This window comes from Corvus hawaiiensis, chromosome 8 (genome assembly GCF_020740725.1).
Source record: "Corvus hawaiiensis isolate bCorHaw1 chromosome 8, bCorHaw1.pri.cur, whole genome shotgun sequence".
NCBI classification, from domain to species: Eukaryota; Metazoa; Chordata; class Aves; order Passeriformes; family Corvidae; genus Corvus; species Corvus hawaiiensis.
In genome coordinates this window covers 18572084-18589096 of record NC_063220.1, presented here as the reverse complement: position 1 = coordinate 18589096, position 17013 = coordinate 18572084, and the positions used below count along the sequence as shown (strand labels likewise).

Genomic DNA, 17013 nt, shown 5'->3' with positions numbered 1-17013 from the left:
CTACAAGCACAATAAAGGAATTAATTCTGTAATCTGCTGAATGCACATAAATTAATGCAAGGGGGAAAAAGCTGCAGTTACAGCAATAACCTAGTTGTGTTTGGGATTTAATGTTAGCAATATTATCTTTTTAAAATGTGAACCACAGAGTACTTTGTGCTTGTCTTAGCAGTCATATATGATGTTTCTTTTTAAAGGATTTAAAGCCCAGTAATATAGTAGTAAAGTCAGACTGCACTTTGAAGATTCTTGACTTTGGACTGGCCAGAACTGCAGGAACTAGTTTTATGATGACGCCTTATGTAGTGACTCGTTACTACAGAGCACCAGAGGTCATCCTAGGGATGGGATACAAAGAAAACGGTCAGCAAATACAGTCTTTCTTTGGCATAGCTTTATCTTTTTTGTTTGGCACACCACATTTTACATGTTAATGTTTTTTTCAAGCTGTAGAAATTTTATAAATTAGTCTTGTGACTAAAATGCAGATTCTGGATACACCAATTTGTTTATTCAATTCAACCCATTAGAAAATGTTTGCATTTAATAGGAGAAAAAATGGAGGGCCTTGTTTGTTTAAAAATTTAAATAACTTCCTTGGTAGATTACGTGACATCCAGGAAGAACTGGAAATGTATTTTCTTGATATTTGGTATGCACTTTGATACACCTTCATCTGACTTTATTCTTGGTGAAGATGTAAATTGTATTTCATCAGCAGATGTGTGTACTAAATTTGATGCTAAATAACTGTATTGTGTATGGCCTTTCAGGAGGTAGGGAGCATAAGGTCTACTGAGGAACAAACAAGCTAAGACCTACTGTGGAATTGCTTTTTATTAAAACCAGCCTCCTTTAAGCCTTTTTCACTAAGTTCTTAATGTTGCTGAAGAAAAACTCAATAACACACTTAAGCATACAGAGAGTACTGTCATGATGCATCATGGATTCTTTGAGGTCCCTGACAAATTCCAAGGGAATTTTACTTTGTCCCTCTGCTTGCATACACTTCCGCCTCACCATACTCGCTCTGTGACCAGTCTGCCTCTCAGTATCTTCTACAGGAAAATAGAAGAAGATCTGTCATTGGAGGGAAACACACCATCAAGTACATTGCACCTTCTCAAGGAAACAGCTGGTAGTACCCATTAGGAAACCAAAGTGATGTGTCACTCCTGAAACTCCATTGGAGCAGCCTGGTTCCGCTCCATTTCACTGCTGTGCTGCCCCCCTGGTCGGGAAACTCCCTTGTTTCACTTGTGAACACATCAGGCTGGTGGAGCCTACAGGTCACTATGTGTGTTTCAAACGCTCTGCCCAAAGCTATCTCCTGGGGAGGTGTGAGGTGTGGCTCCTTGCCTTCCTGACACAACTGGGGCTTGCTCTGCCTTTCAGCATTCCTAATACAGTCTGCAAACCTGCCTGGCATACCATTGCAGCAGGTGACATCAGGCTGTGTGAATGTGATAGCAGTGAAAGAAGCCAGGTCAAAGGAATGAGACTAGATCTTTATTGCAAGACTGTGGTTTTTATTTGTTTGGATTGTTAATGTGCATGAGAGGATGTACATTTCTTCGAATGGCCTCCATGGCTGGCTGATTTTCCTGTAATTTAGGAGTTACAGGTTGAGTAGAGCAAATTAGTTATTTCTTTTAATTCCTAAAATTTTCTAGATTTGCAAATTTAAGTTTGTCTTTTTTTTCCCCCAAGACTTTATATTGGCAATTTAAGGAACATTAAATACAAGTACCTAAAGCTGTAGTATTGAGTCATGCAACTGCCTTACAGAAGGAATTGATAAAATGAAAGTCACAAGTTTTCTGACTCAGCTTGCCCATTTTAAATTTTTCTTTTAAATAGTAAGTAATTTTGAGTAGCAGAAGTATGAAACATTTTTTCCACCACTGGAGTTTTCCACTACTGGAGATACTCTACAACACAATCTATCCTGTCAAGCTTGTGACAACCCTGTTCCTTAAGGAAGTGTGAGTTGTGTTGTGCATCATAAATCATAATTTACTTTCATTTGAAAAACTATCACATCTTCCCAAAGCCAAATACATGGTTCTTGAAATGAGAATGGCACTTCTGGAGAATGTAAATGTAAGGAGTGAGTCCAAAGACAATTGTATTTCCATATGTACTGTTCTCATTAAAAGGCAGTTTATGTGAGCTGTTACTGTTCTCAGTCGAGGAGTTTGTGGAGCTCCCATGACAGGGAGATGGGTAGCAAGGATGCATTTACAGTAAGAACCATGGGCTGTCCAGGAGCCTCGCCTGTTCATATTGATGCCTATTATAGCCCCTTAAACCCATAGTTAAATTAACTGTGAGTTTACTTAATGTGGAGTTTAATACTGAAAATTGAGAGTTAACCGGTGGTTACAGAGCTGTCTGGCAGTTTCCTGCAGTTTGTGCCCTGCTGAACTTGTGGGAGGATTGCAATGTATATTTTGATGACTGAGATATGTACTGCAGACTAACATCATTTTGGTACTATACTTACACACATACAAAATCTTCAATTGTTTTAAAACTAGCAAGGATCCCAAACAAATACATAGAGTTAACTTTTATGTAGGGTTTATTACTGAAGGATGTTTGGGGGTGTCACATCAGAAACCAACTGAAGGACACCAGAACTGTTCATGCACATGCACCTTAATAGATTTATGCACTGTTCTGTGCATGATTATCAGGAATGAAACACTGAAAGACAAGGAAAGTCCTAAAGACTCTGAAACAGTTACTTTTAAGTTTCCTAGTAGATACATTGGGTTTAAACTTCATTTTCACATGGTATTTTTTCTCCTAGATTTATAAAAATCAGTAAGTTCAAACAGGGTTGTTAAGAATAAAATGGACTCCTTATGACAGCAATAGATTTGTTAAAGTATTTTTCAAATCTGTGATGAGATTTTACTCAGTTTTCTATAGAGGTATTCACAGGAGTATTAGTTCAGCTTCCTAAAAAAGACCTGTAATTAGACAGGTTTTGTCTGATTTAATGAAAGCAGCAAATCAAAACACCCCAAAACATCTCAGGTTTGGTTTTGTAGGGAGACGAGAAGAATGGTAACTTTATCGTGTGGGTCACAAACTAATTACAACAGATTTGGGTATATTACGGGTTGTGATGGCAGGAGGTTGTTTAGCAGATCAAAAAGTCAACATTCAGAATTTTATTTAAAAAGTCAAATGCAAAACTTGGCTTCTTTGGGTCTCTAAGCCAATGAATATATACTTAAGTATTTGAAAAAAAATTTTAAAGGAAAAAGAGCATTAAAAGTGTTGACAATATTTTTTTAAATGAACAAGGCCCTTAATTTTGACCTATTAATATGCACAACTATGATCTCCTATCATATTATTTAGATACTATTTTAGAGGAACTTAAAAATAAAGAAGGAATATTGAAAAATAAGAAGCTATGTTGTTTGCTTGACATTGTTGAGCTCCTTCAGAATATTGACATATAATTCTTACTATACGATTGTTCTCACTTAAATCCCCTTCTTATGTGCTTAATTGAAATTCCTGTGTCATATTTGACAAAGTATTCATAATAATAAAATGTCATTATTATGATTTCAAGAAAACTTTTGCATACAGAATTAACAATACCTCTGAAAGCAACTGCAAAAGAAATTGGCTTACCTGTACAAAGTAAACTTGTGCATCTTTAAGTATGTCTTCTGAGTGATTTATTTTAAGGTAATGTAGAAAATGCATATCTCATTTTAAAAAAAATTGCTGTTGAGTTTTTCTTTTATGAAATGTTATTTCAGCATAACTGGAGAAATATTTTAAAACAAATGATTTTAACTGAAAACCTAGGAGCATACTAACATTGTCATTAACTGATCCTCTAAAATTTTTAAGTGATCTTTTACTGATTCTGTTTGCTTTTTATTTAAAGCAAGAGAGAGATTCATGGTAATCTGACTTCTAGGAAATACTTGCTGTTAAATTTTAATTCCTATGTAATACCTAATTAATTCTCCTAGAAAGTGTGAACTGTTTCAATAGGCAATATTTTTACAGGTCAGTGTACTTTGCTACTTTTAGAATTATTCCAACAGCTGCAGTGGAATTACTTTCAAGAAATCAATCTGTCTTTTGTGCTTGAGTCTAGTCTCTTGGCAGAGGTAGCTTTGAAGCCTCCAGCCTTGGAGAAGGGCTTTACTCTGCTTGATTCGTGTCTCTCTCTCTCTGCTCAAGCTCTTGCTCTAGCACTATATTAAACAAAAGGATGTTTTTCTGCCTTGTATTTGAGACAGTTAAAAGCTAATCCTTACACATGGTTTATGTTAAACTGTTTTCATTGATTAATACAAAGACTTGCTCTTCTTCCTGTGCTGTCTCTGCAGTTTATAGGATGCAGTCATGTTATGCTTCTTTTAATTTTAAATGACCGTTTGCTTTGCTTTTCCTTCTTTTTGTGCTACAAACATAGTGGATTTATGGTCTGTGGGGTGCATTATGGGCGAAATGGTTTGCCACAAAATCCTCTTTCCAGGAAGGGACTGTATCCTTGTGCTGCTGCAGCAGGTTGAATTAGTTAGGAAGTGATTAACCTTTTTATTGATGTTGTGTCATGGAGATGCATATTGTACAATTTTTTTTTTTTATTAAATGAACATGGATTTTTCTTGTGATACACTTAAAAAAAAAAAAAATCATTTCTATTCAGGCTGCACCTAGCAGTAGGACATAGTCTCTGCTGGTCCTGTAGTTAGCATACATTCACTTTCACTCATTTTCATTGCACATGCTTTTTAGAGTCACTTCATGTGTATGTGTGTGTCTAAATATTTTTATTTATTTTATTTTAATAACTATCTTTTATGTTAATATCATTGCATTTTGTTTTCAGTTGACATTTGGTCAGTTGGGTGCATCATGGGAGAAATGATCAAAGGTGGTGTTTTATTTCCTGGTACAGATCGTATCCTTACCCTTGGCCTAGGATGTAGCTGTAAAAGGTCAAAAGACTCTGCAGTGATACAGTTTCAGATTAAGGTGGTTCTAATTTTTAAAATACTGGTTTTAGACTGCCTTTTCAAACTGCAATTTGCAAAGTCATTATATACCATTGGGGCAAACAGACTTACTTTTTTCTTTTCCCTTTTTTTTTCCCTCTTTTTTTCTTTTTCCAGTTTAATATAGTCCCTATCCATTACTTTTGAATGTTGTCACACTTAAGACAGACTTCTTTTTGTTTAGGTGGGGTTTTACTGGTTCACATGCATTGGGCTTTAGTTTGGAGGTCATTTTTATGTAGTAATTTATTAATCTTGTTTAGTACCTGAGCATGTTAGCAGTTATTATGCTTTGTATTTTATAGAAAATGTTTACAAAAATTCCTAACCCTCTTCATTAGTTACACTCTGGAGATTTATTTTTTGTATGCAGAGATGATCCTGCAATCAGCTTTCAGAAGTATCTGACATTTGTCTTTCTACTCTATGAATGGTTTGGTGGTGTCTATATGGGTTGTCCTGTGAACAGTATTTCAGACAAAGAGTCTGCTCCAAACAAATAGAATTGAAACTTCAGTGTCATTGCTAAAATTAGTGAAAATAATTGGACTTTGATATCCTATTTGTTTTACTATTACTTGCAGATCATTTTTTCAGATGCCATCAGAAGTGTTTCCTGCTTTTGCTGCAGGTTACTGTTTCAAAATTGATATAGTACCATTTAGGGGTGAAAATGGGGTGGAGATTTTGAGCCATGGTAAGGAAATCCAGAGCATCTTTACTTTCACACAGCTCTGTCATTGCATGAGCTGCACCATGCTTTGCTTTATGCATCTGGTTTGCTGGCATGGCTTTTCAATTTAGACTCAGTGCCATACAATGTAAATACTACTTTTTGTGAAGGCCTGTACTAAAGCTCACCAGAGCTTGAGAATCCTTATACAGAGATCTGTTGTTAAGTTTTAAGAATATAAGAGAGGGTCTGCTTCAGCCCACTGAAGATTTAGGTAGCCTGGTATCCAGTCTTTGATGGCAGCCAAAAAGAAAAAGTTGGGGACAATGTGAATAAGTGTATATAAAATTTTATCTGAGCTCTCCCCCAGTATTTAACCATCTGCAACTAGGAATTCCTGTGCCAAACCTTACTTTTTTTGTTCAGTAATGTGTATTAAATTCTTCTGCCATGAAGTGGTCAATCTCCTCTTTACAGTGTGTAAACTTCTCAGTTAAGATGTTCCTTATACATCCTTGAAACTCTTAACTTCATTCAAGTCCCTGACAATATTGTCAGTGACCTGCGTGGGCCCAGCCTTGGCCCTCTGTGTGCCCACTGGTGCTCAGTGTTGCACATCCCTGGTGAGAGGTTGCCCAGGACTGGGCTGAGGTACCAAGATAAGAATGAAGGACAAAACACCCACCCACGTGGGGTCATTCTCAGGAGTGCCTTGGTAATGGGTAGTAGCTTGACTGCTGTGAGTGTGTGTTCAGATCAGGGACTCAGTCCCCCAGAACCCAAACAAGGCCTTAAGTTAAATCTGTTATATTTAAATATTTTGTGAGTCTTCTAATATTCTGTTTCTCAGAATTATATCCTTTTCTAGTCAATAATGATTTTGAGTGAAATACATGTTGCCTTGACTACACTATCATAGTCTTGCTTTGTTTCACCACTTAAGAAAGTAGTCCTAAGTCATGATGATGAACTTGATATTTTATTATAATTTCATGTGTTTTCTCTGTTGGTTATTTCATGTGGTTTTAACATAACTTTCTAGCTGAAAACTAGACACAGTGTTTTTCTTAGCTGCATAACTTTAGATATTGATCAATGGAATAAAGTTATAGAGCAGCTAGGAACACCATGCCCCGAATTTATGAAGAAATTACAGCCTACAGTCCGAACTTACGTGGAGAACAGACCTAAATATGCTGGATATAGTTTTGAAAAACTCTTTCCAGATGTCCTTTTCCCAGCTGACTCTGAACACAATAAACTTAAAGGTAAGGTCTGTCTTCTGTGTGTTGTATATTTTAAAAGTTTTAAAACTCTGATACATTGAACAGAAATGTAGCTCAGTTTTGTTCACTATAAAATCATCCTGCTAAGGATTTAAATATTTATATCATGAGAGTGGATGAATGTGCTGACATGTGCTTGCCTCCACTTTCATATCTTCACGAGACAGCTCCTATTCTTGGAGCTGTCTTTATAAAGGCAAGTAAATATCTATATTCTTCTCAATGACAGGTGCCAACATGATTTAGAGAAAAGTGGGGGGAGGTTGGAATAGAAGTTGTGTAGGCAGAACAGATCTTTGTTCTCTAGGATGAAAATAAGGGGTATATGTTAATAATATATAGATACCCTGTAGTTACTTCAGTGACTTACTGGTTCTAAAGGCCACCCACTCAGTGGAGTCACTCACTGTGTTTTCTGTGACTAAAAGCATGTGACAGAATGGGGCAGTAGGTGCTTGCCTGCTGCTATTCCAAACAAGGCTGCACTGCCACCTGAGCTGTTTCACATAAGGATGTCACACCAAGGGACACAGTATGCTGAAATTGTATAGTGAAACATGTCTGACCCCTTTCCCACCTGTGTCATTCTCTTCAGGTTTTTTTTCTATTAAATGGAAAAACCTCAGATTATGTGAGGGGTGCATAGATATTTAACTGGAACTTGATTACTCTGACCCTGCTCTTTAAAAGTTTTGAAACACTGTGTTATGTGTTCTATATATGGCAGTAATCTGAACAGATTTTTTTTTTTTTTTTTTTTTGCAGCAAGTCAAGCAAGAGATTTGTTATCAAAAATGCTGGTTATAGATGCTTCTAAAAGAATCTCTGTGGATGAAGCCCTACAGCACCCATATATCAATGTTTGGTATGATCCATCAGAAGCAGAAGCTGTAAGTTCTTGTTTTAGGTCTCTGCTTAGGAAGCTTCTCTATAAAGCCATATTGTTGTGATGCTTGGTACAGCTGCTTGAATGAAGATTGTTGCACATTTCATCAGAAGCTTCACTGAGCCATAATAGCTTTCATTGATGTTGATAGATGTGTTTATTAGAAATAGCATCAGGAAGGGGCTCAAGTACCTGTCTCCGTGTATAATTGCATATCATCTGAACATGTAGTCATGCATCTGAAATCTTTTATATAGGGTTCTAATGTATTGAGCTTCGGTTGTTTCAATGTGGCTTGATTGGCCTTGGTGAGGTTCTGAGGTATTTACTCCTGGGGAACTGAAATAATTTCATTAGGAATTGATAGTACTCTAGAACTAGAAATAAATGTTTCAGCAAAATCTGAATACAAAATATTGAGCTTTCAGTTATTAAAACTAAGAAACAAAGGGATTAATTTAAATTTTTTCCTTGAAAAATCAGTTTCAGGACAATTCCAGCTTGTGAGAAAAGTGTCATTTTTTTTAAAAAAGAAAAGTGTTTGGTGATGGCCACTAAGAATAGAAAAAGCTACTTGATGTAAACGGAGCAATTATAATTCTGCTGCTCTGTAATAGCTAGATAGAAAATTTAGTAATTAACAGTAAGGAGCTAAAATGAGCTGCTTGTGCTGGAGATTGCTGCACTTAGGAGCTCTTTTACCAGACTGATCGGTTTCTCTGTTAATTATTACAGTAATGTAAGCAAATTTGTTAATCAAAAGAACTTTAAAGACTGTGGTAGCATCTAAAAAGTAGGCTGAGTCCAAGTATGAGTGGATATATAATCGTTTAAATGTGTTATTTTTAAATCAGGTTCATGTTCTGAATGGTTAATTTCATTTTTAATTTGTACTGGTTTTGTATCCCTTTTGATTGTTTTATGATGAGTTAAGTTTTGTTTTTCAGCCTCCACCAAAGATACCAGATAAGCAGTTGGATGAGAGGGAGCACACGATAGAAGAATGGAAAGGTAAGAAAGGCATTTAAAGTATAATAAGGCTTTTGGGAGTATGCTGGGTCCCTGTGATTACTGTTATTAAAGTTCTTCTGAGCAACCTAATAGTATTTATTTCATCTGCTTGGATGGCAGGGGAACAGATCAGTGCTTCACAACCTCTCAATTGTTGGGACACTAAAACTTTTCCTGCAAAGGAGATGAACCTTTGAAGTGAAAAAAAGACCTGCTCATCTCAGTCACCTTTTACAATCCACAGGACAGCATTTGTAGGGGGGGTAACTCTTCTGGACAAACTGGTACAATTTAAAAACATGCAGGAGCTTGAGCAATGTAAGGGTGAATTAGAAGGACAAGTCTTCAAGTGTTCCTAGCTTTTCCTTTGAAGACTGCTGATCAGGTTTACCTTACCAAAGATGCAGTTGATAAAAACTGAGTGGGCCTTAAGACTCGGCTTAGCCTCAGGTCTCCAAGCAGCCTGGACAAAAGAGCCTTAGAGCAATGCCAGTGCATTGTCAAGAGTGCCAGGCCCCTGTAGCTGCAACAGAAAAGAACTGTATGTTTTCTACATCATTTGCCAGTTGTTGTGTAGCCTACAACCTGTTGTTCAAAACTAATTCTGAACAGTAATAAACCTATGAAATGGAAATGGACATTTTAATGGGAGATATGTTTTCGATCCAGTCTTGGGGTTGCAAATTCATTTTTTGCCTTCCCTTCTCTGCATTTTCAGAGTTGATATACAAGGAAGTCATGGACCTGGAGGAGAGAACCAAGAATGGGGTTATACGCGGCCAACCAGCCCCTTTAGGTTGGTTACAATAAAAGCACAGTACAAGGCTCCATTGAGTTGTAGGTAGGAAGGAGTAAAGCTGATCAAGACATCCAAAAGTAACCAAACTCAAAAATGTGGCTCTTAAATGACCTAACCTCTCGAATTGAAACATTGTGTATTTGAGTGGAATATATGGGGCTGACATGCCTTTTAATTGACCTGTTCAGTCCCTCTGTCGTGCCCACTAACTGACTGTCGATAAGGCTTCGTGGCAGAAGTTGGACTGCTATTGCTGCCTCTGCTCAGGGTTCACTGAAGTTTAGACTCTGAAAAATCCCTGGGTGTCTGAGATTGAATGGATGTGATGTGGCTGGGCACCAGCTATTCCCCAGCCTCAAGAGGAGGAGGAAAAAAGCCAGGCTCCTTCTTTCTTTGTCAAAATACACAGATATGTTCTATCTTAGGGTGTAGGGTATATTTGTAGCATAGCGTAGCTCTGGCTTTATGATTACTGTCTTTGTTTGGGATTTTTTAGCCATTAGCTTTTACTGTGATTTGACAGCTGCCCATGCCACGTGAGTTCCGTGGTTCTTGACACACCATCTGTTAAGCCCCACGTTAAGGACTTGGGGGTTTTATTTATTGTGACAATGCATTGAGACACATCTCTTCAAACTTGCCAAAACAGGGAAAAGTAACAGCCATTAGGAAGAGACAGACTAATGCAAGTACTGAACTGTGCAACTGTATCTGCAACTGATTTGCTGTTTTGTTTCTCATAGCACAGGTGCAGCAATGATCAATGGCTCTCAACACCCATCTTCATCGTCATCTGTCAACGATGTGTCTTCAATGTCAACAGATCCAACATTGGCCTCTGATACAGACAGCAGTCTAGAAACCTCAGCTGGACCTCTGGGTTGCTGTAGATGACTACTTGGTCTTTTGGGGGGTGGGAGGGGGATCCTTTTAGTCATTAATAGGGCACTTTTAAAATTTGGTGGTATTTTTGAGTGTTTTTTCAAAAATAATCATGGAATTCATCATAAAGTGCTGTAATTTCAAACTGTAAGTTGTGTTATAAGCAGCCACTTTTTTGCTGTAATTAACTGTAAAATAGTAAACCTGATAATTTTTATTGTGGTTTTAAAATCTGCATATTTGCTTTACTATTATGCTGCTGATCTTTTTTTACTGAATTTGTAAGATTTGTTTTATCAAAGCACATATTAATGTTGTGGTCATTACCATATGATGAATTATTTAAGATTTTATAGGTTTTCAATTTTTTAATTGGAATTTATTCCAGATGTTTTGTTCATGATATCCTTCAAAGTTTTATGCTTGGTCATACATCTGTGTCCAGGCGGAGGGGGAGAGAATTCAGTGCAGCCAGCTGTAGTTTCAGGCATATTACTGTAGTGCTGGGTAGTGAACAAAATCCTCTTTTATTTTGGCCACTTGCCTATAATACTTCAGCAAAAGCAACAATTAGTGATCTTTTTTAGAGAAACAGAAAAAATCCTTTGCAAAGTTACATCGTCTGAATGAGTTTATGAATTTAAGAAAGCAAAGCATATCTTCAAAGCTGCAGAAATATCCAGCCTAGCAAAGTAATGTGATGTTTTCTGCAGAGTTGTGGCATGCCAAATCTTGTGATCACCATAAAACATGAGGATATTTCATGAATAATACATTGCAATGCCAATAAACTGTTTACTTCTAGCTCGTAGCCTGTTTTTGTACACACAAAATGAAGTGTATCCAGGATGTTTAGACTGACAAGAGGGAAAATGAATATGCTGTAGCTATACTTTAAGATGTGATTCTTGGGAGTTTCGGTTCTTACTAGTTTTGTCTACTAAGGCAAGTGCTCTTTGAGTGCTTTTTGGGTCAAAGAGGGAATGACATGAATGCAATAGGGGCAAAACTTCGGCTACTCTTTCTCCACCAAAAGTAACTGATTGCTAAAATCCATTAAGTGGTAGGAGAACCTCAGGATTTCTGTAGCTAATGCATCAATTGAGCAATATATGCCATCCAAAGGAGGGAGAAGTAGTGCTGTATAAATTAATATTTATATCTTTCATTTCACCATGAGATCAGTGTAGCAGAAATCTTAGCAATGGTTCATTTTAAGTCATAAATATTCAGTAGTTTTCATCACTGAAGCTCCAGGTTTCAATACACTTTTTAAACAAAAGATATATTGAGATATATAGAACAGTTACTAAAGAGTCATGTAAGATGGTGCTGCTCCTCACAGAAGTATTTTAACTGTTTACATTTTATATTTACAGAATGATTTATGTATAACTGACTTAAGTTTATGTATGAGTTAAACAATCATTCAGAATTTATTTCTTTGGAAAATGCAGATTTTTAGTGAAGCTAGGCTGTATAATTGATTGCCTTGTGTAGATGCATATTTTGTGTAGTGAATTAGAATGTGAAGAGGAATTTAAATTAGTAAAGCTCACAAAAATGAGCATAAAAAATACAGAAGTCTTGCCAGGCGCTGAGCATAAGCAAATCATGTATCTGGCTACAGAGGTCATCCAGGAGTGACTGGTGGTCTTCAGTGTGGTTCCTTCTGCTTGTTGGGTTAAATAAGCATCTTTTTGAAGTTTTGACTGAAAGAGGAAAATTTGTCTTCACAGTAACTTTCAGAAAAATAGAAGTGATAGTAATGCTTTCAATATCTAACATGTCTTTTAAAAAACATGCAGAGTTGAAAGGAATGGCAATGTCTCAAAGATAACTAAATTGATAAATTGCACAGTTGTTTTCCTGGCCTGGCTAGACTACTGGTAAGTGCTGTGTGTGTCATTTTGCTTTCCTCCCTTGTATCTACTATTTCAGTATTGCCTTCCTAAGCCACATTTGTTAAGGCAATTATTTTTACAGGATCCTGCCAAATTGTATATTACCTCAGAACAGGCAGGACAAGTTTGGATTCATCTAGTACTGGAATGTAGAAAAAGTTGAACAGAGACCAACAGAACAGTCGATTTTGTAATTTTTTTATCAAAGTTTAAGCTGTGAATTAAGCCAAAATTTTTGGTCAAACAACAGTACTCCATTGTTAGATTGAGTCAAATGATAGTGTGGTCAGCACAGTGTAATGAAGTTAAGACTGACAAAAGTAACTTCTGATGCCTCTCAGTGCTGTTAAAAACAAATTGGTAAATATAGTTCCTATTTAAATTTATTTTAGACCTCACTGGATTACAGTGATGATTGAAACATTTTGAAACTTAAAAATACTTTTTTGCTATCACTTTTCAGTGTCCTAAATATATAGTAACTGAACTGAGCTCATAAGCTCTAAGGAAATGGAGCTTTTCTTCTTTCAGGGCAGGGTTAGTGAATGCGTGGAACTGCCCACTGCAGCCTGTTGCAGTGTGAGCAAGCTCACCCTGCTTAAAGGGATTGTTTCAGTAGGGTCAGAGCTCTGCCTGTGGAAACTGAGAGTTCACTTTTGGCACCATCTTCCTACAAGTGTTGCTTTTTCTTTTTTTTTTTCAGTTGCTTGCATTTTAGGCAAATTAAAGTGATGGCAAATTTCAAAGACAAGAAAATCGTATTCAGTAATCAAGTTATCACAACAGCATCCTAGTCTTAACTTCTCTTCTTATTTGTTGAAATATAAATTTTTTTCAGATAGGTGTACACTGCCACAGATAGCAAACAAATGGGTAACTGGAGTTCAGGTGTCTTTGTCTGTTGTTAGATTATATGCTATCCAATACACTGTACAATTTTATTGTTAAGCTTTATTTTAGACTATGATTTGGAATCTTCTCATGACAACAGGCTTCACTAAAGTGCATGCAACTTTCTAGGGCTCTTCCAATCTGCTGGGAGTTGGTATGGATTCAATTACCACGAGCTGTGTGATCTCTTACCTCAGGTGAGGTTCAAAGTTGCGCAGTAATAGCGATACTGAGTTCCACCTTCTCTGGGCAGAGCTGTGGCATGCAGCAAGGATAAATCAGCTCTCTCCTTTTTTAGAAGTAGGTTCTTCAAGAATTTGAAATAGAGATGGGGGCGGGGGGAATCAGTACCCTTAGGGTGTACTGGAATGCGGTGCTGTGAAGTCCTTCTTTGGTGCAAGACAGTGGGTCAGAGCACATTGTGTGTTAGTGTGTGTGAGCAGCTGTGCTGCCTGAGCACAACCCCCTGGAGGAACATGCCCAGTCCTGGGTCACTGCTCAGCTGAGAAGACACGGCACTTTGCCCTGCCCAAGCTCGGGCTTTTAGCTTTGAAGAACTTTCACTGTGTGAGATGCAGCAGCAACTTTCTGGGCAGGAATTCCAGCTCAGTACAGCATCAGCAGCAGTGGTGTGGTGGGGGTGTTCTGTGTTCCCAGCACAGGCTGTGGTAATACAGCCCTGCTGCCTGGGTTTGGTGAGGCCAGTGCAGAGCACCTGGGCAGGGGCTCTGCAGGGAGGAAGGGATGGATGGAGCACTCAGCTCAGCAGTGTGTGAAGAAAAATGTCAAAAACCTCCTACAGGAGGATGGTCCTACCCAGCCAATAATATGAATTGTATGACAGTAAATGTTTCTTGATTAAGATTATGGGCAAAAGGGGAGAAGGTGGTTCATCTTACACTTGGTCTTACTCTTTCAAGTTGCTAAAGGGAGTGAATTAGTTTCTGGATCTGTTTTTATTTGCTGTTGGCAGCAGGAGCTTGTCCATGCTGTTACATTTTATTTTCCTGTCAGTGGTTTGGTGCAGTTGAAGGAGAGCCTGTCTGTATTTTTCAGTAGGATTAGAAAGAGGTTTTTATTGAAGAAATGTGATGAGAATGTACTGCCTACCCAAATTTTCAATTAATTTATTCTTAGTTAAGGGCACTGGATAAAAGTGGTATTTTAAGTGATCTCTCTCACTCCCTTCTCTTCTTTATATGTCTGTGTTAGAGAAACATGTTATGAATCAGATCACATTGTGTTTCTACTTCTGCAGTTCAAAATCTAAGCTAGGTTTTCTTGAACTACCTCACACAAACTTTCTACGTTTCTTAAGTAAGCAAAGCTAACCCTTGCTATTGGAACTACACTGAATGTGAATAGAAAATACACCTCCTTTAGAAAAACAAACCTATTGGCCAATGTTGAGACAATATCAGTATGTTTCTTATCTATTTCACGTAAGATGTTCATGTGTAATATATAGCTTGTGTACAGTAATGTACATCTAGATTATTGTGCTAGCTGTAAATTGGTGATTTTATTATTGTAGTCTGGTTTTGTAGGGTAAAAATAGCTTACTAGTAATGTCAACTCATCCTTTACATTTTACAAAAGGAATAATTCTTGGTAAGCTTTGCATACAGATGAATTACTTTTGTAGGCCCAATATCTAGTCTATTTTTGAGAGTTCTTTAACTTTTATTACTAAAGTTGAGAAAAAAAATCCCACCCCAATTATTGTGGTCATTCCTTCTGCCCTTTTTGAAGTATATTCTTAATTTTATTATGTCCCAAGAAATATGAAGTGGAAGACACACCATTAAAAATACTGGGGAAAACAATTTTTTTTTCTTCCCCACATTTGATACCTTTTCCTGCTTTTCCTTTATTCCCTCCAAATAAGCTGTTGGTGGGCATTACTGAGAACATTGTGGTTTTTTTTTTACTCATTCATGCCATAGGTCATTACATGTGCACCACTGGAATGTATACATTGTTATCTAGTATGTCAATTGGTTATAATGATATTTTAAATAAAAAAGAAAAAAAAAAATGTTTGACCACCATGCATTTAGTGTTTCTTCATTGCCAGGCTGGAATGGGTTTCATATGGATTGTGTAATAGGGCTGCACTTGAAATCTTATTAAGAGTCCTTCCTGAGAATTCATTTGTTTTTTAATGGTCTCGTTTTTAATCTGTCTTGTGAGCTCACTCATGGGCAAAGTGACATGTTTTTTCCATTCCTCCATCCCCATGGACTTTGGATGTGCCACAGACTGTTAACAGCCACATGTTCAGTGTCTTTGTGACTCCTGGGAATCTGTTCTTGCTTCCTTGCTGCCAGCTCCAGCTGTCGTAATTCCTGAAAATACAGCGGCTATCCCTGTGCTTTGGAGAGAGGTAAGCCATGGGCTGCCTAGTGTATGGGGAAGAGCTCCCAAAACCGAGTCTTGGAGAAGCCTGAAGGATCTGACTTCTGGAGACCTGGCTTGGATGCCTGGACCACTCACTGCACTGGCACTTCTCCCACAGGTAAATCCCAACATAATGCATTTGATTGCCTTCACTTCCAGCAGGGTTTTGGTGCTTCCTTAATGACTGCAGCTGCCCTTGAGCTGTGGGGTTGGTGCCTTTGTGTCCAGTTTCAGGGGAAAAGGACTGTGACCACAGTGCAACCAGCTTTGTTTATCAGGGCCAGCAGTTTGTAGGATGATCTAGGAATGTGGTGGGACTCAGAAATGCTCTTCTTTATTTGCATATGTCAGCGTAAAGTGCAGCCAATTTCCAGTGATACGTTGCTACAGAGCAAGGCTGGAGAGCCAGTCATAGCTCTACCCAGGATTTGTCTGGTGGCTCTGGACTGAAACACTCCACAGTGCTGCTGGCATCAGTGGAACTCACTTGTGAATGTAGATGAGTCATTAAGCTATCCCTGTTCATCTTCCTTTTTGTGTTAGAAATGCCAAGGCGATCTATGGAGGTTTTCTTTGTTATTCTGAAGTGTTGGTGTTTTGCTTTTTTCTAAAGTATATGCTTGTGTTGGTTTTTTTTTATTGAAAAGTTTTGACTGATTTTTGCCTGTGTAATACTGGAAGGGATATTCCAGGCTGGGAAGACGGCACAGGTGAAACTCTAGTAAAAATGCATCTATTCCAGGAACCTTCTGTCAGTTTAATTAATAATAACCAAAGCTGTATCTTGTAAACACCTGCTAAGAAAGTGGACATTTAAATCAGGGACTGTAGTGAGTGACAGGCCTGCAAAATAAGGAGTAGTCCCCAGTGCTTGGTGTGGGGAAATGCATTGGTGGGGAAGAGTATGGAAATGGGAGTTAAAGCTAGAATAGAGTCTATCATCTTCCTCACAAGGGCATAGTGTTCCATGAAGTTTGTCCAAGTGGATTCCCATTTCTTGCGTAATTGCCCATATCAGGAATTTAACATTATGGTCCTGGTGCTGCACTTGGAGTTAACATCCTACTGTGGTGCATTTTAGTGTGAACTGGGTCATTTGTGGCTTCTTGCAGGGTTTATTTACTGCAGTGGCTCATCTTCAAAAGCTGCTGAAACTTACTCCTCATGAACAAGAGGCATAGATGTTGCTGGAGCACAACAGTCAGTTTGGAACTTTCTTGTTTCACTCATCATTTTGAG

The 17013-nt window shown here is 37.8% G+C and overlaps 1 protein-coding gene across 6 annotated transcripts in view; it reads left to right on the top strand.

The window, feature by feature from the left end:
• Positions 1-15427, top strand: part of MAPK8 (mitogen-activated protein kinase 8) — a 182527-nt gene extending 167100 nt beyond the window's left edge. For 4 of the 6 annotated variants that reach the window (XM_048311913.1, XM_048311910.1, XM_048311912.1 and 1 more), the window contains 7 exons: positions 198-363; positions 4877-4948; positions 6801-6983; positions 7767-7891; positions 8835-8898; positions 9617-9694; positions 10446-15427. In XM_048311913.1, coding sequence (XP_048167870.1) covers positions 198-363; positions 4877-4948; positions 6801-6983; positions 7767-7891; positions 8835-8898; positions 9617-9694; positions 10446-10591 — 834 coding nt within the window. In that variant the 3' untranslated portion in view covers positions 10592-15427. Of the gene's footprint in view, positions 1-197; positions 364-4456; positions 4529-4876; positions 4949-6800; positions 6984-7766; positions 7892-8834; positions 8899-9616; positions 9695-10440 lie in introns of all 6 variants that reach the window. The other 2 variants (XM_048311911.1, XM_048311914.1) reach the window with 2 other exon arrangements.
• The last annotated feature ends 1586 nt before the right edge of the window (positions 15428-17013 follow it).